General features: G+C 36.8%; 1 protein-coding gene and 1 long non-coding RNA gene across 3 annotated transcripts in view; one reads left to right on the top strand and one right to left on the bottom strand.

Moving 5' to 3' along the window:
• Positions 1-4,992: 4,992 nt before the first annotated feature.
• Positions 4,993-5,484, bottom strand: LOC126409246 (uncharacterized). Its single transcript, XR_007572103.1, has 2 exons — positions 5,284-5,484; positions 4,993-5,182 (listed from the first exon to the last, which is right to left on the bottom strand). It is a non-coding gene; the product is annotated as an uncharacterized LOC126409246 (long non-coding RNA).
• Positions 5,485-21,812: 16,328 nt separating this feature from the next.
• LOC116267791 (DExH-box ATP-dependent RNA helicase DExH6) overlaps positions 21,813-27,106 on the top strand; it is a 57,241-nt gene continuing 51,947 nt past the window's right edge. For both annotated transcript variants that reach the window (XM_031649695.2, XM_031649694.2), the window contains exon 1: positions 21,813-22,138. In XM_031649695.2, coding sequence (XP_031505555.1) covers positions 22,012-22,138 — 127 coding nt within the window. In that variant the 5' untranslated portion in view covers positions 21,813-22,011. The remainder of the gene's footprint in view (positions 22,139-27,106) is intronic.

The raw sequence follows: 27,106 nt of genomic DNA, 5'->3' as shown, positions 1-27,106 counted from the left end.
AAACTTCAGTCTACCTAAGCACGTGAAAATTGGAATCAGATCTTTTTATTGGCACAGCAACCGAAAGATTCAACATGACAATGTGACTTTCTAAAACTCTAATTATATTATCCCCTATTGTCATTCACACCATCGATAACACTTCATAGTTATGTGGATGAAATGGAGACGGGGCAGTATTATTAAACTGGAATCAGAATTTTTTTTGCTAAAAGAACTGAAATATAGTTTTGAAATTTTAACGAAAGCCGAAATATTAATTTTTTAAAATTTTATATCAGGTTAGATGAAATTTTTTAAAACTGTATGTATTTAAAAAAAATAATAATAATAATAAGGGGTGAAGGTCCCCCCTGGTGAAAGACTGTGCGTGTCAGCCGATCCACATTGTATCGCTGGCCGGCCAGACCAGCCACAGGCCGACTGGGCTCAATGCAGCTCTTTTCATCTGCTGATTAATTTGAATTGGACTGTACATATCTACATGAAGTTCTGTTTTTGGGACCAACTGATACAGCTGGTTCTCTTAAATAGGTTTGCGGTTGCCTCAAACCCAATCGCCACTACCTAGGGGTAGAACCAAGGGTGGGCTGGCACGGTCGCTGGCCTCTTCTAAAAAAAAAAAAAAAATTAAAAAATTCTTTTTTTTTATATAAAAATTTTGAAAAATGATATTTCAACCGCTGTCAAAATTTTGAAACTATAATTTAAGAAATTCCTAGCTCCGCCCCTGCCGTTGTACTTATCTAAAAGTGAAAATAGGCATCGACTGTGATGATGGTAGATATTACCGCAGATTTTTATGCCACTAGACGAGCAACGAAGCCTCTCAACTTAGGTGCAGTTCTCACCCAAAGAAAAACAAGAAACAGGTTTAGAGTATGACGGTGAACTTAAATAGATTTTGCTTTTTCAACCGTTAGGTCTAAACCGGTTCTTGCGTTTTCCCCTTGTTTTATAATCCAAAGAACATTGAGTTCCTTGTCGCAGGAACGTCTATGATATGGTCTTGAGAAGTTTGGCGTTAGTTCTCGGGTCACACAGTTTGAGTAATAATTTGGAGTTGGTAAAATCCAATTTGAATATGTATAGTTAGGGAGCTGTTCCACCCAAAGATGGTTTGGTTTGGAAGGTATTATAGTCAAAATTACTAGCTTAAACAAAGCTGGTTAGTTTGTACTTGCTCTACAAGAATACAATTGTAAAAGAGCTAGTGGCTGAGGATCTAAGATTTTTTTTAGGGCTAGACAATGGGCTGGGTCGAACCAGTTAACCGACCCATAAAGGTCCGGCATAGTTTTATTGGCTCAAATAGCACCAGCACACTTCTGGTGCTAGTGGCGGTACATATAGGTAAGTGTGGGCATTTTGTATATAATAATGGTGCCCTTAAAATTGGAGTAATTTTGAGTGACTACCTGCCTCTCAGCTCCAAATTTTTAGCCCAGTACCCTCTCGATTCAATCTTAAATGAATCATATTAATTCTTGCTTACAAAGAAAGCTTTATTTTAATTAACATTTTTTGAAGAAAAAGTTATTTTCCCTGCCATAATTTAATTTCTAATTATTTACTTCAACCAAACAAAATTCAGTATATGGGTTGAAGTTAATCGAAATGGTTTCTGGAAACATAAAACGTTAATGTCATATTCTATAAGAAAGAAAGGAAAAGACAAAAAAAAAAACAAAAAAAATTGACATGACAAACATGACATGTGGGAACATTTGAATCGTTTAAGCGGGCAGTGCATTCAATCTTGATAGACCAATTCCCAACCGATGTTCATAATGGGCCACACAAGTGCTGCTGGGACCCAGCCACTGTTAGTTGCTGTTTTATATGGTTTAGTGTGGTACTTGACCAGGTCATATATCCGCAATCCTTATGGGGACTATCAATTATGTTTTATGTATATATATATATATATATATCCCTTTCTCCAAGTCGGACCTACATCGTGTGAACAACACGTCTTTAGTTGATCAATGAATGTTATCTGCTGGTCAATGTTGGAGTCTAAGTAGATCGAGTTGTATGCATCCAATATATACACCTCTCGCAAAAAGAGAGGGTTGAGGTACTTTAGAATTTTTTTTATCATGAGATGTACTTTTCAGTCTTTTTACTTTTCATAATACTTTTTTTTATCCATTTTAAAACTATTCCTTTTCTATTATATTAAGGGTATTTTAGTCATTAATACTTTTAGATAAAATTTTAGGGCTTTCAAGATAAGAGTTGCCGTTATGCCCCTTCCCCGCTTTCTCTCTCTCTGCACATGGAGAAGAAGAGCAAGAGGATAGAGTTTTGTCATGGGCGGGTATTGGGCGGTTCAAATTCTTAAAGTTTTTCAAAATAAAAAATTATGTGCGAAATTAAGTTGAATATATTTGTGAGTCAAATTTATACGTGAAAGTGACAGATTGAAGAGATCAAAACTTAACACCATTAACAATTGCAACAATACTGCGATACAAAGAACTTAGGGGGCATTGATTGGCTTAATAGAGTTTTGATGAAGTTCTATCGTATACGGCAAGTGAAGGATCTTTAAATGAAAAAGCCAGGAGCCTTCCGCTCCGACTTCTTCCTTTAAAAAAGCCTATGTAGCAAACCTAAAAGAGGTGAAATATTTATCCTGTTTTCAATGACACAGCCAGAAAAGAAAATTCTGTACAAGAGACATTAATTCTTTGAGGTTTAGACTTTAAATGGGTTACTTGTATATAAATAAATAAAAATTAGGAGGTATCAATGCATACTTGATACAATTTTTGTGGGGTGAGCGTAGCATCAGCCCCGACACCTGTAGAAACGAGGATTTTTTTTAGGGTCGCGTCAAACGGTCCAACGAATTTATCTGGGTAGGGTCAAACTAAATCAGAATAAAAAAATACATTACGCAATTAAACATTTTTTATTTTTTTAATATATATTTTCTTTTCAGTTAGTTGGGGTGAGGCCATGGCCTAGGCAAGCCCCCCTCCTTCCGCCCCTGCACACCTGCCTCTGCTACTGCCCGCTTTGGTTTCTAAGGATTTGTATGGTGGGTGAAGCGTGTGAGACTTAATGAGAATTGAAGAAGAGACCAACTTTTTCATTAAAGTTACAAATTTATACTTCATTGTGACTGCATAAGCCTGTCCGAAAAGTCGGTCTCTTCTTCAACCATCTTAAAGTAATTGCAGTTGTTACATCTGCTTTCCGACCTTCATAATCAAATACTTTACAACATATCAATATCAAACAATTTGCAACTGTTTTACTAACCAAATATATGGTGATTAGTTTATGTTCACCTCAAAGAGGGTGTGTAAATCTTGCACCCTCAATTTGTATACAAAATAGGGCAATTGATTTTTGTTCGCGGCTTTGGTAAACAATCTTTCACACGTTCTTTCATTGAAACATGGGCAGCCAAAATTACTTTTGTTTTTGTATAATCATGCTAGTCAATTTTAATAGGTTTTGTATGATGGAGATATTGGATTAGCTGGTAGATAAAGAGTGGGTTGATTATTACAATAAAGCCTTGTTTAACCAACCATGCTGCATTTTAAGATCAGTCAATTAAGACACCATTTGATTGCAAGGACAATTGTTCCCAAGACACATGTCCTTAGAACAAGTGTCCTAAGAACAAAGAGTCCTTGTTCATGTGGACGAGCAGTAATTATGTCAAGCATTTGTTTATAAGAACAAAATTTTCAACTTGTCATGACTGTCGTTTGTTTAAATAATTAGATGGACAAGTTTGACACATGTTTTTTTACATACATATACGTATGTGTATATATATATATATATATATATATATATATATATATATATATATATATATATATATATATATATATATATATATATATATATATATATATATCATATGATAAAACAAATGATATACACATACACACACATATATATATATCATATGATAAAACAAATGAAAAATATATAAACTGATAGAAATGCTCTTTTTTCTCTCAATAAAAAATTCACATATGACAAAGGAAAATATTTCAAAAAACAAATAAAAATATTCACTCTCTCTTTTTTCATTCTTGTTTTTTTTTCTCCCTCTCTACAAATAAACGACCTAAATCCACTTGAAATAAAATGAAACTCTTAACTATTAAACAAGTGAAGAACATATGAGCCAATAAAAATATTTTCTTTATCATGGAGTGACTTAATATCAACATATAAACATATAAATACATAAAATATGTAAAAAAAAACATATAAACACACAAAAAAAAAAACTTTCTTTCTCTTTCTCTACACATACAAATGACCTAACATCAACAATACAATGAAATAAAGCAACTAACAAAGAGAGAGAGAGTGTGTGTATATATATATATATATATATATCAACAGTATACAATCGATGTCAATCAGATAAAGTCTATATAAAATTGATCGACACATTAGCAATTAATTTAGTCTACACTGATAAATGAGGAAAATGTAAAAATTAAAGGACCAGCATTACAGTATGCCCAAATTGATCTGTATGATTTGTGTAAAAGTTACATCTTTTGTTATGGTGGTAGGAGAAAGAAAATAAAAAGAAAGTTAGTGGTAGACTTGTATTATTTTACAACTTTCATCCAACTAGACAACTCAAATGTTGACCTTCCTCTCCCATCTCCATTTAGTATTAAGATTTGTACATAAAATAGTAGGTAACTGCAATATTTTGTTGGAAAAAAAGGTTCATTGCTCAATTACTGAGAACAACATGTGTTGGACATACAGACAAATAGATGGTTGACATACAAGGTTCAAAGTTTTAAGCCACCCACCTTCGAGTCTTTCTTGGGCATTTCCTCAAACAGTTAGCAAGCGTCTTCAATTTAAGAGCACAAACACATCCAGAATTGCAGATCAGGCACAATTACAGGGAAAGAAAAATTTTGGACGTTTCATTCAAAAAAGAAGAAAAAGAATATGGATGCTATAGACATATGCATCATGGAGAAATTAACTAAAAAAGGTTGTTATTCGAGCTTGAACTAATAATTGTGAGATCCATAAAAAAAATGTTATCTTCAACACCATTCAGAGCAGCGAAGCACCGATAAACACCATCGTTGCTTGGCAGATACCAGTGGCAAGATGAGAGAATGACTCTGTGGAGGCCGTGGGCCTCAGGAGGCAGGGGAGTAGAAACCTAGAAAAAGCAGACAGGCAAGCGACTAAGCAACAATGTTGATAGGCTGCGCAAAGGAAAAACAAAGAGCATGAAGTGGGCGACCAATGGTGCAACAATACAGTCAGGTTTCACCGAAAAAGCAGCATCTGCGTTCGGGCGAGTCGCGAGAGCAGGATCATGAGTTGTTCCATGGGTAAGGTGGAACGAAAAAGGACACTTTTTTTGCGTTCTCTGAGGACACACGAACAATTAGTCCCCTGGGTTATTCTGTCTGTTGTTTGGTGCACCTGGCCCGAAACTGGAACAGTGTGTTCCTAAGAACGCACCAAACGTCCTCTAAGGTTTTAACCAAATCAACTCACACATTATATCTACCATAGCATGGTACTCGCTTTTCCAAAGGTCATGACACTACTTGTTGCTTTTTTAATAAGTCTTCCAAGACACTAGCTTGTTCCCTAGAAATACAAAATAGCCAGCCAAAAACAAATTGTGTTGTTTGTTTATAGGTTCCCTAGTTTGCAACTTAAAAAGCATTCACCTATAATATATAATTTGCATGCAATAAAATCCATTGACCTAGACTCTTTTTCAAGTACCTAAACACTTTTAGGCAACATGACATTGAATAGTTATTGGATTTTTCATCTACTTACATAAAGCATGAACTACAAGCAGTCCTTCATGTTGATTTATAGTCAACTAGATCAGCTTGTCAGCCAATTGCCTATATGGAGATTATTTTTTTAACAACTCCCCTTTTTCCTATAAGATTTTGATGGGTTCCATAGAATATTCATATAGTTTTGCATTCAACAAACCAATCTCTTTAAGAATGTCCAAAATGTACTCGTGTTGAAACAAGTATATACCTTGTTTCGCTGAACACTCAAATCCTTCATATGAAATACATTGCTGAGATAGCTTTTAAATTTTATCATCCCCTGCAATAATAAGATTGTTTACATAAAGCCACATGCCACAAACTTATTAGCTTGGGTGAATGTCAATAGAAAATGAATATGCCTTAGTTTGTTTGAATCCGTAGAACAACAATGCTCAGGAAAATTTTAGAAGCTAATTCATTGGTTCTTGCTTTAGTCCATGTAATGACTTTTTTAATATGAAAATCTTTGTGTCTATGTCACTTCCATATGCTGGTGGAAGTACCATGTGAACATTTTCTTCTAAACCTCCATGCAGAAACACATTAACCACATCTAATATAAAGCATGTTGAATTTTGCTAATATCGAAAATAAGCATCTCATTGCACCAGCGTGACCACTAGTGCAAACATTTTGTGGTAATCTAATATTTCAAATTGAGCAATGAACCTTAGTCCCTAGGATCCTAGGTTGTGCTTATATACTCATGCAAATAAATATAAAGATTGTCTACCTGAATCAATCTCGGACCAATAGAAAAGAATACAAGAAGTCTCAACCTATATACAACACTCAACACAAGAAGAATCACTCTCTAGCAATGCATGTAGTGCTCATTGCAAGATTACGCTTCAAGCTTCTACTGTCTAGGTATTTAAATGTCATAACGATTATAATGCAAGAATAAAACAAGCATGCATAGTTTTTGAAAGTAGTGTTTAATGAAAATCTAATTTGGCATTTAGAACTCAGGATTTCATAATGAGATGCATTAAATTATCTCTATTGTCATAATAGGTCATGCAATGATTTACTCTAAACTACATGATGCATGCATCTCAATGATTTGATGATTAGGATTGAGTTTCTAAGAGTTAAAAGTTAAGAACTGGGTCTAAATCCTTGGTTTCTGATTTGTTGATGCTCTGGTTTTAAATTGAATTTTCAAAGACTTATTTCATATTAAAAGTTAAGTTTTAAATTGAGGTTTTAAGTGATCAAGGTTTGAGATATATTACGGATTAGTTGTCACGACCCAAGTTTTGACACCAAATTTTATTTTTTTTTAATAATAGCAGAAGTAACATTGAGTCATCACCAAAACCAAATCAAATACACTGTATTAAAAGACGGTCTGATTTATTTCAACCATAAAACACTTGTACCCAAACAACTAAAATAACCACAAATCCCAAAATCGACGCAGTGTTCAGATTGCCAATGCTCGTCCATCACAAGACTGAGGTCATCACTCCATGAGCCAAAATCTTTCAAGAACCACATGTAGAGATAGAAAGATGAGTCAGAATTCCTCTGAGTCAGCTATGAATGAACATGGCCCCACAAAGTACGAGACCAATTATTTGGTCTCGTCACACAAATTCATAATTCACAAGGGGACCTTATGGTCAACAGCTATAAGTCATCAAATCTTAAGACACATTAAAGTTACCTCCAAATATTCTTAGACTTCTAACCGTGGCCTATCATTACAATGAGTATGATCATCGTGCCATGCAACAACAGAAAACCTTGTGGACACAACTCACAGGCAGAACATAACATATCTTCACCAAGCGATCCAACTAATCGAGGGTAACCTACAGTGAAGCCTCCTGAGATATCTTAGATTGCCGTTGCAGCAGCATGGTCCAACCACCGGTGTTACCCGAATTGGTAGACCGGCCCCTCTAGGACCCGAGGTGAGGGACCAAGAGACCCCTTGCTTTCCAACAAAAACAAAACAAAATCCCGGGCCCTTGTGCTGCCCAAGTATATACTCCCTCTCTGATTCGTTTTCACGCCACCGTGCCACTGACCGTCCAACGCTTTCAGTCGCTGCTGCCTCCTCCGCTCTCGTTCTTCCAGTGTAGTCAACGTGAGGAAGACGACCTCCCACACCAGGTGCGTCTCTCTCGGTTGCTGCTTTCTTTGCGGCGAGAATGAACTGGCAGTAAGGAGGAGCGACAGGAGGAAGCCTGCATCTTCAATACTGTGTTATTCATTTTCCCCCAAATCGCATCTGGTGCAACTCTCACGGTATTCCCTTCTCTTGGAGCTCTCCAGCAACAGGAAGATTGAGGAAAACTTCCATGATGTCGGAGTCCGTCGCAGAAGAAGAGGAAATCGTGGGTTTGGTTATCCGCGGAAGGGAATGACTAAACGGGGGTTTCAATCTAGCTTTGGAGATTCGGGGACAGGACCGAATCTCAGGGTATAAATCAAACCCCTTAATTTTTGTTTTCGCAACTATGTTATTACGTTCTATCCAAAACTATGATTTACATGCCTTACACTTCATATTTGTATCTAGCATGTGTTGTTTCTAAGAACTCAGAGACAAGTAGATCTAAAAACACTTGTTTCTAAGAACTCAGACACAAGTAGATCTAAAAACACCACATATCATTCCCATCATATGGCACATCATTCATGGATTCATCCCTAGATGTATAAATACGTAGATTCTCATGTATATGTATCTATAAGAAATAAAAAATACATAAGCTTCATGATACATTCATAACTGAAAATCCCCATACCTGTAAAAATCAAAGCCGGTCACAACCGCAGTTCCTTTTCTTGATCTTCTGATTCTTTTCCAGCAGCCACCACTTAAATCTCAACTAGAAAGAGAGCAAAAATGACGATGTCCCTCACTCTCTCTCTCTCTCTCTCTCTCTCTCTCTCTCTCTCTCTCTCTCTCTCTCTCCCAATCATTGTTGCTGGACTCTCTCGTTGATGGCTACAGCAATGAGGAATGAAACATAACCCGTCAGTTTTTCTTTCCCCTTTCTTTCCATAACTGCTCCCTCTGTCATTAAATTAACAGCAATTAAATCTTCCATTATAATTCCTTCTCAATCTTAACGTTTTCCATAATTAAAGAAAAGAAAGAAAATCGTGGGTCTTACATTTAGGGGTTGAGAAATTACAGTTTTCAAGTTTATTGATTCTTGGGAATTGTTTAAAATTCCTAGGTTCGGTCTTTAGTGAGACTCAATCGATTTGAGACTATGGTTTAATTTTTCAATGGTTTCTTGTAAATCTGCCAAATACTGGACTTGAGCTTTATTGATACGTTTGAACACCTATGCATTAGGATGTTGACATTTTTAACGTTATAGTTTGAGGTGATGATTTTGTTAAAGTATCTAGGGTTTGTGACTTGGGATTTTGATGCCTTTTAATTTAGGTTTGGGGTTAGAGGTTTCAGATTTATGAGTTTTTTGTTGGCTAATGTTTTAATTAATTGAGATTTATTTAAAATTTTGTGATTTAGAATTTGGTATTGATTTTTGGGAGACTTTGACGTGCTAAGAGTTTTGATTATAAGTTTATGACTAAGTTGCTGACTTTGATTTCATTGAAGGTTCAGTGTTGATTTTTCTAAGTTTTATGATGTCCTAATCATTTATATTTTTCATGTTTTTATAAAACTTTGTTTTTTAAATACTTGTGTTTTTTAGAATTCTTTTGAAAGACATGGATGCAGTTTAAAAGCAGTGTATCTAATTAGAGTTTAAGCAATTATAGATTATTCTTATACCCAAATTAGTACTTAGGGTATAATATTAAATGAAGCATACTTAAATTCCAATCAAATGGGAAGTGTGTGCTTTGTGTGTTAATGACATATGACTAAAAGTCATGCATACATAATCTAAGTGAGTTTAGTGAGAATTTTAAGGATGTCTATTTATTTTGTAAACCAAGATTAATACCACAGTTGAAGGATTAATCATCCTCAAATCATAACTAAATATATTTTTTTGAATGAGTTTAACACAAAAACAAGAAGTAAACTAAATGAAATGCATAAAAATGAAACTGAAAATTAACAACTTAGAAATAGAAAAGGGGGAAAGGGCGTACCTTATTCCATATTATTTATAGGTAAGGAAAATAAATGTAAGTGAACATAGTTGAAGTATTAAAGATGATTATTTATTCCCTAAACCAAGGTTAGTACCACGGTTAAGGGTCTTAATCATCATCAAAACCTCATCTAAGCATAGTTTGCAAACATGAGCTAGGGTAAAAATATATAAAAGTTAAAACTTAACAAATATCTTATTTTATTTATAAATAAATGAAAAAAACATGCTTAATCTAAATGATGTTTCATCAAGGCTTAAAGAAAATCATTAGTTCCTTAATCCAAGTTTAGTACCATGATTAGAGATTGATTGTCTTTAAGGCTTCAATAGAGCATTGTGTGGTCTTACTTAAGTAGATTAAATAGCTAAGCTCAAGGGAGAGGTGCATACCTAACCCCTTTAGAGCCTAATGACATTAAAGTAATTCCAGCTAAATCTAAGCAGCTTAAGAAATAAGATAAAAAAAAATATAATAAAGATGAAACTTAAAATAAAACGAAATAAATTAAAATAAAGTGGAAACGAAAAGGAGGGAGGCTTAACTTGTGACACTCTTGAATCGAACCATATAGTAGAATCAAAAAATATTTTTTAAGCATTTTTACATGAATAATAAGTTCTAGAGTGGTAGGGGCATTATCATAAACCAATTCAAATTTTATTTTCTTCTTTGCTTTTTGTTCAAACGAGCTTTTATACTAATCATTTTCTTTTGTTTCTTTCTTTTTCTTTCATTTCCTTTCTTTTTTATCCATTCATTTCTCTCCATTAAAACAGGGTGGAAGGAAGGTTTTTCTTGGAGGCCAAGAAGGAGAGAAGAAGAAAAAAGAAAGAAAAAGTGAGAAAGCAGACAGAGCATGAGACTCAAGGGATGGAGTAAATGAGAGGAGAAAATGGCTATTTATACTTGAGCATGTCCCCACCCCACTCCACTGCTCTCCCAAGTCATGAAATAGGTTATGGTGCCCTAGAAAATAAAAATTTGCTTTGTTATGGGCATTTTTGTCTTTAATATGCTGAGAATTAGATCATAATGACTTAGAAAACAAATAATATTTCTACCAAGAATATTTTGATAATTTCATATTCAAAATAGATAATTATGGCCAAAAGAATAATTATCCTATCAATCACATTTGTGTCTTTTCACAATGCAAAAAAATTTAGATTGACTAGAGGTTCATTTTTTACTCATTTGTGGCCCAACCACTTTGCTGGGCAAAATGGCCATTTTGGCTTATTCTAGATGAGCCAGACACTACAGGACCATGTTGGTCAGCTCGCCACGACCGGCCATGCACGGCCCTAGCTGAAACGTGGCCGACGTGTGCCGGCTATGGCTGGCCAATGCACGATTGTGCACAGCTTTGTATGCATGTAGGCTAGGCCATGCGGCCTATCTTATCCGATAGAGCTCGGAACGGCCATGGCATGTCAACCTCCAATTTTCTTTGGAAAATTTTGGACAAAATTAGGTAATTTTAAGAAAATAAAGGCAAACTAGGGGTATTTTGAAAAATTGTACATTTTTGGCATTTTGAAGTAAAACAAGGGTAATTTGGAAAAACCATAGGTACTTTGAAAATCTTTAACGCCTTGTATGGAGGGAAAAGGAAGGATTGAGCAATCAATCATTTGTTTGGTTAATTAATTAAAAAGAAGAAAAATCAAAGGAAATTAAAAAGTTTGTTTGGTTGTAAAGGGTGGAAAGGAAAGATAAATCTAATGTAAATCCAATCCTTTAAGAGAGGAAATTAAAAAGAAAAATCAAAGGAAATTAAAAAGTTTGTTTGGTTGTAAAGGGTGGAAAGGAAAGATAAATCTAATGTAAATCCAATCCTTTAAGAGAGGAAATTAAAAAATTTGTTTGGTTGCGAAGGGATGGAAAAAAAGAGAAATCTAATGTATCAATTCTTCCATTCAAAAATTGAAAGGAATGGAAAAGAAATAAAAAATCTATCTTTTTCTACCATGTATACTCTTTCCGCGGTTCCACCCACACACCGGCAATTCCATCTCTCACTCTGTCTCGTGGGAGTGCACATTCTCGTTTCAGACCTCTATTTTTCTCCGCTCCAAACGACTCTATCTTTTATCTCAAAGTATGGCATTGTGTGCATCTGCTTTTCTGTTCCTATGTTTTTTGTTGTTATGTTTCTTTGTTTCTATGCTTTCTTCTCTTCGGTTATGTTCTGTTTCGTTTTTCTTCCAATTTGGGGCTGAATCAAAGACATTGTGGTATCCTGCTGGGCCTGCTATTAGTAACATTTTTATGACAACTAAGGGATACTACTGTGTATTTTCACGTGGAGAGAGAGAGAGAGAGAGAGAGATTTACTAAAGAAAAAGCAGTTCTTTTTTTTTTCCCATACAAAATTTACTGATATTAGATCGAGAAATACCAACTATTTATGATGTAGCATTTAACTAATCAGGAAGGTGTCTCATGCTCGGATGACATACAATAAGCAGTATCTTTATTATTTATTGTCTTAGGTGACGACGAATCCTCCAAGAAGGAAACCCTTCATGTTGCAAGTGGCATAATTTGTCTCTAATTTAGGCTACCCATAAACAAATCTTGTTCAAGGGGAAAAAGATACAAATCATATGTGTTTAAAGTATGAAAATTATGTATTTAATTTTAAACAAAGTTATTCATGGGAAAAGAAGGATGTGGTTATATAAACAGGCCGCTGGATGTGAAGATCATGAAATATAAGAGCTCATCAGGACCACCTTGGGCTATAGCATTACGTAATTTAAGTAGTCTATCTACTGCCACACATTTAAAGTGCTTTGGAGGATTAATGACATATTTTGGTGGTGGCGTTGCCTGCATCAACAGCCCACATTGTAAACAGATCACAGTATTCTATAGTTAGGTAAGAAAAATACAAAATTGCAGAGTGGTGAAATGAAGAGTCCAGATACAATCAGCCATGTTCTCCCATGAAAAATGGCAAGTTTGGATTAAATACTCAGTTAGAATTGGTTGTAGTGCCATTGCAGCTTCCCCTTTGTTTTTTTTTTGTCCGACAACTGGTGCAATCTTTCTGGCTTTGTACTGAGCTTTTCCCCTTGGGTCCAAACATATCCCCTTGGGTCCAAACATATCAGTGGAGTGATAACTTGAACATTTTGCCTACAGAAGCAGAAGTTTATTAGCAGTAGGACAGATGACACTGGAAAATAGAACACTAATTTCCGCTTGATCTATGCACTCAACATGTTCATTCTTTGCTCATGAATGATAGGAAAAATGATACTGGAAACAAAACTCTGATTTCCACTTGATCCATGCGTTCATCATATTCTGAATGGTTCTTCTATGAAAGTGTTGTTTTTCAAGCCTAGTTGTGTCAAATCGTTGAGAGTTCAGAAGAAGGGAATGTCATAATTAATTAAGTTGTCTGAAAGAAAAGTGCAGCTGAATGACTTTAGGGTATGAGAGTACTGGCGATACAAGTTTATTGATGAAATGGTTTCTCAAGATCAAGCAGTATTGAAACCATTTATCATTCTAGGAGACAAGTTTGAATTTCAAGTTGAACCCAACACAGGTTCATTGCCAAAGTTTAAAAAGAGGAGAAGTGCAAAAAAAGTTGATTTAAAAGAGATTGAAATAGTGAAATATGCCTTTGAGAGAGTTGCTAATGCAATTGAAAAAAGTAATGTAGTACCAAAGCCAATGCATTCAAATAAATATTCTAAAGAATATATATTTCCAGCATTTGAAGTCATTGGTATTGAAAAAGAGTTACAAACCGAAACACATCTTCATCTTACCGATGATGAAAAAAGGATGGAAACATTTTTTGTTCGTCTTTTTTCTAAGCAAAATAATGTTTTACATAAGATGCTTAGAGTTATTTAAGACATGAATGTTATTTTTTATTTTGTCATATGATTTTTTTCTCATTAGACAATTATTATGTTTACCGACATTTTGTTTGATTGATCTAAATTTTTATCAGATTTATTATTATAGAATGAAATGTCGAGTGTAAGTGCGGTTCCTCTTTTATTGAATCAAGTAATCAAATTAAAAATATTTTTATTTGAATGATAAATTTTTGAATGTTAGGGGTATTATCATAAAGTACTATAAATTCTATCATTTTCATTCCTTTATGTAATCCAAATAAATATGATTTTCGTAATTCCTTTCTTTTCTATCCAAACAAGCTTTATAATCAACTCTTTCATTTTCTTTCTCATTCTCTTTTCCTCCATTTCATACTATAAATTCTATCATTTTCATTCCTTTATGTAATCCAAATAAATATGATTTTCATAATTCCTTTCTTTTCTATCCAAACAAGCTTTATAATCACCTCTTTCATTTTCTTTCTCATTCTCTTTCCCGTCATTTCCTTTCCTTTTCTTTCCACCCCTCCCTTTCCTTCCCATTCCCTCCATCCAAACAAAACGTAAATGAAAATGAATGATGGAGAAATTTTCATGATGCATGTCTTCTTGCTAAGAGATCTGTCTTTTTGCTAAGAAATCCGAAAGGAAATATTGGATTTGGATTATGAGTTTTGGATCTAAATTTTGGGTTTGAGCATGATTCTTCACATGGATTTGGATGGAGATTTCGATCCATAAAAGAGAGTTTGAATCTACAAGTCATAGTTTGGACCCAAATGGATATGAAAGTGAGAGTTTGGATATGTCTGGATTTAAAAGTTAGATTGGGATTTGAAATTGATAGAGTGGATTCTAAATGGATCCAAAGTGAGATTTGCTTCCATAAGCTATATTTGGATCTAAAATTGGTGCTTTGGATACAATAAATGGATGAGAAGTGAGATTGAGGCCTGATTTTGGATTTAAAGTTTTGGATTTATATCCAAAATGGATTTGGGGCTCATGCTCAGATCTAGTTTGGATCTAAAAGCTAAATTTTGGATCTAGGATTCTAGATCACGTGTCAATATTTGAATTAGACATGTGACTTGGATGAATGGCAAATGACAATCTATAGATGAAACTAAAAAAAAATATTTTTTAAAAATGGGGTGCAAAAATTGATAATAAATCAGTGAAAAGTTAGGGTGTTCACAAATGTCCCTCTTTGCTCCTGAGCCAATTTATAGCGACTTAGAGGCAAAGAAAAACCACCATTTTTTTTTTAACTTTTTCAGGAAGACACTCCAATGTAGTGAAAATCTTAATTTTCTCTTTGAAGTTTTTTTTACATTAGAAAAATATCCCCTAATTTAGAAAAAAAATAAATCAAATGATGGTTATAGTGACTCAGACTTCAGACCTAGTTATGAGTTCTTCAGTGGATATTCATATCTTTTGGCTTATGTTTTCTTATAGGAAGATTAAAAATCTTTCTTAAACCGTTGTTATCAAGCATCTAGAGGAGACTTATTCCATTTCCAAACCATGAGCAGAGAGAAACAGTTCTCAACATCATAGAAAATCTTAGAGAAAAAGAAGACGTTGTTCTATAATTGCACATATATTGTATTTTTTCAAATTCATTGCAGAAGAATTTGGCCCTTATCTCTTAATAGGGCTTTGGCAGGTACATTTTCCCTTTTTTATGTTTTTTTCTTTTTTTTATTAATATTTTTTCTTTTCCTTTCATTTTTTGGCTCCTTTTAATCTTTTTTTTATTAAAATTATTTTTAACAGCCTTTTGCCATTAGAGGAAACACTTCACCACCACCAAAGGCTAAACATGAAGGTCCAAATTTTGGTGGTTTAGTGTAACTTCATATTTGTTATCACCCTAATTTTTTCAAATGTCTACATTCAACATATATTGACAAATTTACAACAAATTTTAATGATTTTTTGTCTCAAACACTTCAAATTTCCCTAATGTTGACCAATTTCTCCGCACTTTGATGATTGATTATACTTGTGAACCCATTTGGATCTAGTTTCGGACTTTGGACCGAAGCTCATTCCCAATTTAAACCTATTCTATACTTTGGATCCCAATTCAAAGCTAGATCTGGTCCAAAATTCATATAGATACCTAAAACATATCCCTAGATGTAGATCTTGATCCAGATCCAGATCCAAATCTCAACCTCATGTCCAAAACATATCCATAGATCCAAATCCCCAGCTCCATATAAAGAAACAGAATTTGAAGTCCATATCTAAACCCAAGCCCAGGCCCCAACTCCAAATCCAGAGATCAAGCCTCAGATCCAGATCTGTATCCAAATCCCAATTCTAGATCAATAATAGATCCTAAGACATCAACTAGATACAAAACCGAACTCTAAATCTAAAACTAAGCCTTAGATCCAAATTCAAGACTCAGATCCAAAATCTAACCTTAAAACCAGATCCACTTCCAAATACCAAAACCATACCCGAGATGCAAAAAATAAAGTCAAAACTCGTAATTGAACTGGAAAATAAAAATCAGGCCTGAAATAGGAAAAAATATCATGAAAACTACCCATGGATCCGGATTAGATCCAAAAATCAAAAATCTACATTCAAGCTAAAATATCTGAAATCTAATCCAAGAATCAATTCCAACACTATTCAAACCCTTGCGTGTGCGTGCGAGCTTCCCCATTACTTTTCAATTTAATTTTGCCTCGAAAATTTTAAAACTGGATCTGAAATATATTGTTGAGCATAAAACACCATTTAATCCATAATACAAGCCTTCAACATCGAGCTGGACCATTCACCATTCAAGAGAATTCAATTTAGATAAAAAATGAACTTGGAATCGCCCAAAATGGAGGTGGACCTATTTTATAAAGGGACTATTCTTGTCATGGACTTGCTTTCTTCCGCTCGTGCAACCCGACGATGGACTATCCACCGTATCCACCGTAAGCCTTACGGATCAAAAGAGTGCATATAACTTGAAAACAACGAGCGTGTGCGGAATTCGAAAGACGAAGGAAATGGGGAGAGGCATTTGCAATGAACGTAGATTGCATTTACCACGATGACAATGTAAGCAAGTCTCAACTTTACTTATATAAGATATGCTGTTTATATAGGATTTAAATGTCAATCACTCAACACATAGAATCCCCCAATATGTGGTAGGGCCGGTGGAACAAACATAAACCAAAGACATTATAAGCAAAAGAGAAATAAGACAAAGCAGACTGAAACACAAGGGAACAAGCTCCCCTCTTCAAATTATGTACCGTCCTCGGTGCTAACCATTGCATGGTAAGCCAAGACTTTCTTCGGGTTCGGGTGTCCTTGCTTCATCTGAAAGGCATACTCTCATGTCCGCTGTTCCTCGCCTATCCACTTCACTAAGTACTTCTTGGGCTTCCTAAGATAGTTGATTTTGCGTCAAAGACTTTGCTTCATTTGTCAGTTCGCTGCTCACTTGGTTGATGGTGCTCTCTGTAAGGTTGGCTCCCATTGCGTCATGCTCCTCTCTCAGTCTTCACCATCGACATAGAAATGTTTCAAGTTACAAACATGAAACACTGAACGTACTTTGAAGTCTGATGTCAGGTTTAACTTATAAGCCAACTTGTCGATCCTATTGACTATCGTGAATGTTCTTTCATACTTCCGTATCAAGGCATGGTGTTGCCCATGAAAAATTTCTATGTGATCTAAGTACAAATTCACGGGGACCTAGTCTTTGATTCTGAACTCCGCTGGATGTCACTTCTTCCCAGCTCACTTCTTCATCTTCTTGTCAGCTTTGTGCAAGAATGTTTTAATTAAATTTGTTTTCACTTAACAGTCTCTAACAAATTGGTAGGCGAAGGTTGGCCTTCTCTTCTCTTGAGCAGCAAGAGTACATGGCATCAGCAGTTGCTTTCCCGTGGCTATTTCAAATGGAGCCCTTGTGTCGCCCAATACCCTATGGGTAGTCCAGTGCAGATAGAGGAACGAGCAGCGAAGGTGAGTTCATGCCACCACAACTCTCTCGAAACAAAACCAATTGTTGGACCTAGCATGCACTCCCATGTATGATTGCATTAGCTATAGTCGGTGTTCTTGTAGGCACTTATCATTACAACTTGGGTTGTGAAACATTTTCTCATATCCTTTCATAGAATATCGACCATGGGCACAATTCCCAATGCTAACCCTATATAACTGACCACCTTTTCCTTTGTGGAAACGAACTGCACCGTAGGGCAACATATACATAAATCTGGAAGCTCAAAAATGTCATCTTAACGTTCTCTCTAAACACATAAGGTGTAAACATTTGCATTAGATGCTTGAACCCCAAAGGTAAAGAGATTTCTCTTAGAACTGATCAAGCCATTATTCAAAGCTTAAACTTACAACCATACTCCAGATATACAATGAGATAGTCATTGTTATATATATATATAAATGAAGAGACAAAAGTGCACTGCAGGCTGAAGTTTTAGCACAATCTCACGGTCACGGCTAGCAAAAAAGTTCAGATTCTAATGAAGTAACCTTGCAGGAATGTAGTTTATCTCAAGAGTTGTCCAGTACATGGTTTCACCAACATAGAAACATATAAAGAAGCGAAAGTTGGCTACTCGGATAGACTGAAGATACAATTCCACTCAGTAAAACCACACGTGGTCGACCACCACAATAGAACCCAAAGGTTAGCTTCATATCACACTATAGTCTGTTCACTTGTTTCTGTGATTTCTACTTAATTTCTTTAGTCGACAAGCTGTACGGTCCTTAATCACAGCAGAAAGTTAGACTCTGCACCCATCCAATATTTTCTTCTTCACTCCCACGTATGCATGCACCTTTATCATTGCATACATAATGTGTTACAGCCATACTTGTATCAATCTGGTAAATAACATTGGTTGGTGGACAGTCATCTGTTGGAAACCACTTAATTGCAGCTCTATATTTAGTTATTTATAATACTAGCATTAAGCCATCATTTATAGACTATGCCCACAAGTTTTAGAAATTTTAATGATGTTATACTAACAGTTGAATGCACCACTTTATTCTACAAAGGACTGCCTTCATAACTGGCTTCAATTGATTTACTGAACTGTTCCTTTTTAGCATGATCATCATCTTTCTGGCCCTAAAATATTTCAAGATCCAACCTCTACACAAGTATAACTAACTGCACAACCATGCACTCTCACTGAATATGTTTTCGATTCAATAAATTTGTGTGCAGTCTTGTGGTTAGATGTGAAACCACTTACTACACCTAGGTCTGCACACACACACACACACACACACACACACACACACACACACACACACACACATATATATATATATATATATATATATATATATATATATAAAACATATCGTGAGTCAGGAATTCCAAGTCCAATACCTTTCTCCAACAGATTGGACAATTAGGCAGTATCATCTCCTCGCCTCCTCAACATTATCAATTTACTAACTATACCATACTACTACAAGACAAAAATGGAACTTCTCTTGACCATGTTATAGTTTGTTGCATTGGAAGAGTATTCCAGATTTAACTTAAGCATTTTGGTAGTAATCACTTCATGTCTAAAAGACTTCTGGCCGGTGAAATTTTAATAGGTAGGACAGATCTTGAAGGATTCTTACCAATTCTAGGATCATTGATATTTTCCACCACTTCTTCCTTTTAGCACAAGGTTTGTTAAGTGGTTCCTAATAACTTTATTTAACCTTGTGAAATTTCATCTCTCTAATTGAGTTCGAGCACATTCTCATTCTAGAATATTCATATTCTTATGTACACATTTGCATGCCTTCTACATATGTTTAAAGCCACCTAATCACATAAATTCCATGATCCGCTGGTGGCTGATCACCGTCCTGTCACAAACATGACCCTTCACATGGTTTGTCATGAGGAACATGTCTTCCGGTACATCCTTTCATGAAATTTGGACCATTTTCTGTTGTGAAGATCAGATTACATGCTGAATTGTTTTTATAGACTGCTCATAGAAACACCTAACATCTTACGACCCAATTTTCTGTTTACAGTTTAATCATTCAACATAAAGAAATCATGGTACACATTCTTAGCTCAAGCATGCTAAGAATCTCAGCTTAAACACATGTCACTAAATAACGTTAGTCTATGTATATCTTACTGCAGTATTTCCCTCAGTAATCTGATTATCAATGCTTGAAAAGTAAATTTGCATGCAGCAGTCTTTATTTACAAGTTCCTATACCCCACATCATCCCCATCCCGACCTTACTAGTCAAGCACAAGCAAAATTTCAAAACTGAAAACTATATGGTTGATCAAACATAGATGCCACCTGTCATGCCCTAACATGGATAATTAACTATTTACGCATATGCATGAGTACCATTCATGGCCCATGGTCGTAAGAAATCAATACTTGCTTCAATTAAACATATGAAGTGATGTTAATTTTTGTTATTCCTCTTTTTTCCAACTGCATTCACATGCCATAAGTTAGCTACACATCATATGTTTTCACAATAGTAACATGCCCATAAAAGATGTGATAGCTTTTGTCCAAATGCTAATACTTTTCACGGTTAAAGTTGTAGTAGCATCTCGTAGAATTTGATATGTCATCTATAAGATGCCTGCAAATGGGAGTGGTTCGTTCAAAATCACATTTAATTGCACCAAAACAATCGTGCTTTTATTATAATGTAAGAATGTTTTTATAGAATTTGATATAGCATTCCGTATGACACTTGCAGGTGAAACTACCATAAATTAGTTATATAGTGATATACAAACAACAATAACTAATGTCATATATGAAGGTCTAATTACACCCTGATACGTTGCATGTTACACATTCAAAATCATATATTTAAAGTTACCACTTCATTCATATTAATTATACATGTCTTCCATAGCTAAACAAGTCATTTCCTTCTAATTCTAATAATATAGTAAATATCCTTTCAACTAAAAGCACAACATTTTACAGATAGAAGATAATGACAAAAAGGCCTACACCAGTATAATATGACATGGTGGATTACAAACATGTCGAACAACATGTTGTGTCTTTTATGGGACATGGCCCTAACCGATCAACATTTGCTTTGGTTAACTTAGCGCCACCATAATCTCATTTGCTTTGCCCTTGAAATGCCTTTCCTACTACATGTAACGAGCAATATAAGTACTTGTCATCTTGCATACAATCAATAAACAAGGGACCTAAGGGCATGTTTGCCAACAGTAACAAATTGTTATTGTTTCATAAATAAAAATTTGGACGAATTCATGGACCATGATAACACAATGTTTTATGAATTTATCCTTATCATTACTCATTAGGGATAGATTTATGGAACAATAACAACTTGTTATTGTTATCAAACAGGCTTTAAGGGATCGTTTGTAGTAAAATCCTTCAGTTATAGACAAAGTGAAGTCCTTGCATGGCTGTATGGAGTGAGGAGGATGAGGTTGTTGTGGAACAAATAAGAAAATTTGCTGATCAAAGCTGGAAAATACAAAAATAACATTATTTTAGAACACACTTTTCATTACAAAAATAAGGCAAGAGTGTTTCTTGAAACCAATGATTTTCATTTTCCAGGTCATCGTCCGAATGTATAGAGTGCCTTCTTTTTAGCTATTTTTATTTGCCACTTCATCATCTGAATGTAAAGGGCATATTCCTTAGTATTTGGTGGCATCATCGCCCTCAGGTTCAATTAAATACAACGCATGGCGGATGGACCATGCACTCATACTTTACGGTGAAATTATTAAAAAGATTTATTATAGTTTTAATTGGATTTTGTTTTCGTAAAATTTTTGAAAATTTAGGTTGCGTTTGATTACTGCAGATTTCGGGTTCCCGGAGTTCTCAGATCAAATCTGACCCTTTCAAATCCATTACAGCGTGAATTTGAAATGTACATAGAAATTAAAATTCACAGTTCGGTATAAAAGTAGATTTCAGCTACGAAGAACAGGAAGAAGGTTGAACACCCAAAGAAATTCGCTCGGGTCCGGGCAGCCCTACCGGCCCATAGAAGCCGAGAGCCTTTTGTCTGACGCGCGACGCTGCATCTCTTGTTGTCCCCGTACGCCGCTTCCCTGTGGTGAGAGCGAGAGAGAGAAGCAATCACGCTAAACGTGCTTCCTTCCATTGTCATCGGCTGTCGAGGTAGAGAGAGATATGGGGAAGAAAGGGCAGAAGCAAGGGAAAGGGAATGGAGGGCAAGCAAGGAAGCCTCATGTCGCCGAAGCCACCAAGATTCAAATAGCCAAGCTGCTGGAAGAGTTCCGCCTTAGCAATTCTGAAGGTGAACATAATCTCTCTGTGTGTGTGTTTCTCTTGGGTTCGGAAGTTTGGTTACTTCAGGCTCGCGGACACTTGAAATGGATTTAAATTAGATGGTTGTGAACCCCCTGTATTTCTTTAGTTACAGGGATTCAACCGCTTGTGAATTTCATCAATGATAAATGACGGTTTTTTTTTTTTTTTTGATACTCTATTCATGTTGATGTCGATGAATCTCTCCGCGCTGGTCTCATGACTTCTTGTGTTATTTGCTTCCTGCATTAGGTTTTAATATTTCATGCCGCTCTCAATGGTTCAGTTTCTCAATAGATATTATTCTTATTTTTGTTTGTTTGTCTGTCAAACTAAGGTTGAACTGTTTCGGGCATGATTCTGGGTTTTGTTAGCCTTTCATCACAGTAAACTTTAAGGACGGAGAAGAAAGGGGAAACCATGTATACAAATGGTTGTTGAACAAAGATGTAACTAATAAGAGAGAGTGGGGAGCTGCAACCTTGGAGATGCTAGCGGCCATGGCACCATTTTATGACAATAGTACAAAGTATTAAGGAAGAGATGGGAGCTGCAACCGAGCTCACCAAGCATACTCCGCTTCTCTTTGTAGACTTGCATAACACTGACTAATTCCAAAGTCAAAATCTTTCTCTAATGAATACCCCTTACTCAAGCAGTTCTGAGTGCTTTGGACTATGCTGCTACCGCTATGCTTCTACTAATTCCTATCAAACTAAGTGAGAGACACATGGGGGTATGGGTAAGTCATATGGGTACTTCATTAAGGTCCATCTACTCGTGTCACCGTAACTGTACCTAAAGTGGCTACTTGGATACACTTGGGTATTTCTTGGCTCGATGCTGATCCAAACTACTTAATCTTACTTGATTTATTTTTTTTTTAATTTTTCTTCTTTTTTTAGTGTCACACCCCGACCTTTTAACCCACAAACCCCCTTTTTTCTTTTCTAAACATAAAGCATCGAGGAGTGACTACCCAACAATTCAAAAAGACGATGAGCCAAGCAATTCAAAACAATGAGGCGAACTTTTATTTATATAACCATTTTGTTTCATACAAATTCACATCTATGTGCATGACCAAAATGCCTCAAAATCATAACATTGATGCCTAACAAGAAGAAGACATCAATAAAACCAAAACATGATGCGCCGGCACTACAAACGACAATCCCAAAACCTCCCCAATAGGACGTGAGTGAAGCCATCTGCTCAACCTGTTGCCCCGAATCCGCCAAAACCTGAAAAAGAAAACAACTGAAGGCTCAGCCTTCGCAGTATGGCAACAAACCAGGAAAATGCCAAACCTTCTCAAGTAAGGCTCAAATAAAAGAACAAATATCAACCCATCTATCGTCATGTCGTGTCAGAGTACGACACGTAAAAGTCACTTGATGGCCACCCTAACACAACGTCAGTCACTGCATGCTTAAACATAACACATGCATTCATATCATTCACATATGCGTCAGTCACATGCATTCTATCAAACACATTACATTTTCATTAACTTTAGTGCATTAACAGTTCCTCTGGGTGCAACACAGGCACGTGCACACCGCGGGCGGCCTACAGCCGAGAGACAATCCCCGTGGTGGCCCATAACAGTATGGATCCATTTCACCCGCTGCAGCGGTAGAGCACTCATCCCTGGATGTGTGAAGTCCAAGGTGAGATACTCAGCCTTCCCTAGGACACCCAGGTTGGGAAGGCGGGAGCCCAACGCTCCAAGCACAACACACAACAGAACCCTGGGGCCTTGCACCGCCTGCGCTCTGACAGGCGAGACCAGTGGCAAACAAGGGGGATGTCTCCCAACCACATAGCCACATCCCACTGGCCTCACATCTCTTAGTTATTCATTCTTATCATTATAGTTACACATTCACAAGATGACTGGCTAGCACATGATGCTAGTACACTTCACGAGTGCATCCACACCTCCGATTACCTCCACATGAGGTCTATACATACAGTAACAGTCACTGCTAGCCGTCATACCGTACGGGTACAACTACCCTCCAAAACATCCATTCGCATCATTGCCCATGGCAATGGATATGCAACAACATACACATTCATATCAATCATCACATCAATCCTCACATCAATCACGTCAATTACCTCTTTGAAAAACTTAGCCAATCCATAGAGAGTAGTCTCAATCTGCGGTTGGCTCGTAGCTGTCCTATGCAATTATCATTCTATGATGCTTTCTAATGCACAATTGGGGTCGAGGAGACACTCGACTCGATACCCCGCCTCATCTGTCCTAAACAGATATCAATTCTAGCATGCACATGCCAATGCGTAACGATTTGAAAACGAATGACTAATAATCTTTCTAACTCATTCATATCATGTAAGCAACATACATATACTCATTCACAAAACAGTCAATCAATTAACATCACAATTCTAAGATCCCTTGATCCTAGGAGTACCCAATCACACATTTGCCCCAGACAGGAATTTGCCTAGAAAGTTGCCATACCTGTGGCGCGCTCACCAAATTCTTCAAAATGCCTCAAGCTTCGAACTCAAGGTCGACGGGATGTGCCCGGTGCACCTGCAAACATAAACAAGAATAAGGTTTCTACTAGATACCTACACCATTCAAACAGAAACAAACAGATACAAAAATAAAATCCTTGAGGCACGTGTCGTCGCCTCAAGAGGGTGTCGACATGTAGTGTCGACTAACAAGCTCTCCAATAGACCTCCTCCTTTACGTCTTGACGTTGCCTCGAAAAATCAAAGCCTTCAACCATCAATCAATCCATCACTAATTCCTTCCTCAATAACGTTCTTTAAGCAAGACATCAACCCCAAGTCACATCCCAATACGTATATTCCCTAATTAACTTCATGATACACCCGTTCACCGAAGTCTGCGCTACACTCCCTAAGACGGTTCCAAAACTTCCCCACAACCTCACAATCTCTACCATGTTTCCTTAAAGCTTCGAAAATTAATCCATCATGCTTAAACGATCATCCCACACATGAATCATCGCTTCTCCATCATAACCCCCCCATTATCCCCAAAAGCAAAATCGCTAACATGCATCCCAAAACATCAATTCTAAACTCTAACATGCTCAAGCAATAATTATACATGTTCTACTATATAATATCCAATAATCTAAGCTCAAATAGGCTTTGCTCACCCCAATCTAAGCGTCCAAACTGCTGTGATGCCTCAAACAGCCACCTCAAGCATACAGTCGGTCCCCAAATGGCAGAAATCGTGCCACCACCAACGCCTTCTATTCACTGTTACAAAGAGAAAGATGCACCCTCAAACTGAAATTCCAATCCAACAGCCACAACTAAAGAGAACAAGCAAGAACGTGCTCAAGAGGAGGAGTTCGGCTAAAATATTGGTTCGATTGGGGGAGGCTGAGAACTGAGAAAGAGCACGAGAATGAGCAGGGAGGAAACGTCGACAGAGATGGGAGACAGACAAAGGGGTAGGGTTCGGACGGTGAGGGAAGGGTCTGCGTGGGAAGGAGGAGGAGAAGAAAGAAGAGGAAGGAGGAGCAGGCGAGGGAGAAGGGAGAAGGAGGCGAGAGAAGAAGGGAAGAGAGCTCGGGCAAGGAGGAGAGGGACAGCGTGTGGGAGGAGAGAGGGTGTTGTAGAGAGGGAGGGATGCGCAGGAAAGGAGGGGAAAAACAGGCAGAGAGGGTGAGAGAGGGAGCTTACCCCCGAGCTGCCGCCGTCGCCGTCACCGCCGCCGTCGCCGTCACCGCCGCCGTCGCCGTCACCGCCGCCGTCGCCGTCACCGCCGCCGTCGCCTTCTTCTGCTTCGCTGAGTTCCGGTCGTGGGTAAGGGGAGACGAAGAGGGGAAACGAGGGAGAAGAAGGAAAGACGAGGGAGGGGAGGCGGAGTCGGGCTCGCTCACGCGTGAGGGGCTCGGGTCCGGGTCTGGACCCTGACCCGACCCGTCCTGCCAAACAACGAGCGTTACATTTAGAGTTGCCCCACATTTTCTAAAGTTACTATATTTGTACCCATATCTTTGTACATGTACCCGTATGACTTAGGGGTATGGACATGGCACCATGAGCAGGTTTCTATTGTGTATCAACGATAGAGTTGAATAACATTTTTGCATCAGATTATTTTCCTCCAGGGCTGTTTGTTTTCTTTATCCAGGTTCTATCATTATCCTTCTTTGTCTTTTCTTTTATTGGTCAAGGTGCTCCCTTTCTGGCCTATAGGGATCCAAAGAACATGCATCCAGGAAAAAGCAATCGTTTGATCATGACGACCAAGAATTAGGGATTTGGCCATGTGTACCTTTAAAGATCAAATTGATTTGATGTCGTAAAAATGCATGTTTGTACCACTCATGAAACAACATGTCAACATAGCCCAATGTATCAATTTGATTGATACCACCGGTGGTTGATTAGCCGAATCTTGCACTAAGACTAGAAAGGGAAAAGACAGTCTCCAACTGCCTGAATGAGAAGTGCTGCACCCCCTTGCAATGATTGCATGTGCATTCCACCTCCTACTATACACTCAAGGAATAACAAGTCAATGTATCCCAGTGTATGAATTTGGTCTAGTCCAACTGCAGTTGATTAACTGGCTCTTGCTGTTGAGACTACAAAGGGAAAAGACAGTCTCCAACTTTCTGAATGAGAAGTGCTGCACCCCTTGAAATTACTGCATGTACATCATACCTCCTATTCTGGTTGCCAAAGCTTAGAGTGAACCCAAAATAGGCCAGACTTGAAATTTTTCATGCTCAAGTTATCTGCAGCTCATGTCACATAGGTACAATTACAGGTATGGACCATTTTGGAAAAACTTGGGTATTTGGGTATGCCCGTATATAGTTTATAATATATATATATATATATATATATAACAAAAAATTAGAAGTCAAACAAACAAAACAACGCATTCATGATTCAAAATTTATAGATTATGAAGAAGGAA

The sequence above is a fragment of the Nymphaea colorata genome, chromosome 14 (genome assembly GCF_008831285.2).
Source record: "Nymphaea colorata isolate Beijing-Zhang1983 chromosome 14, ASM883128v2, whole genome shotgun sequence".
Classification (NCBI taxonomy): Eukaryota; Viridiplantae; Streptophyta; class Magnoliopsida; order Nymphaeales; family Nymphaeaceae; genus Nymphaea; species Nymphaea colorata.
The sequence above is the reverse complement of the archived record's forward strand: the minus strand, read 5'-3'. Positions and strand labels throughout refer to the sequence as shown.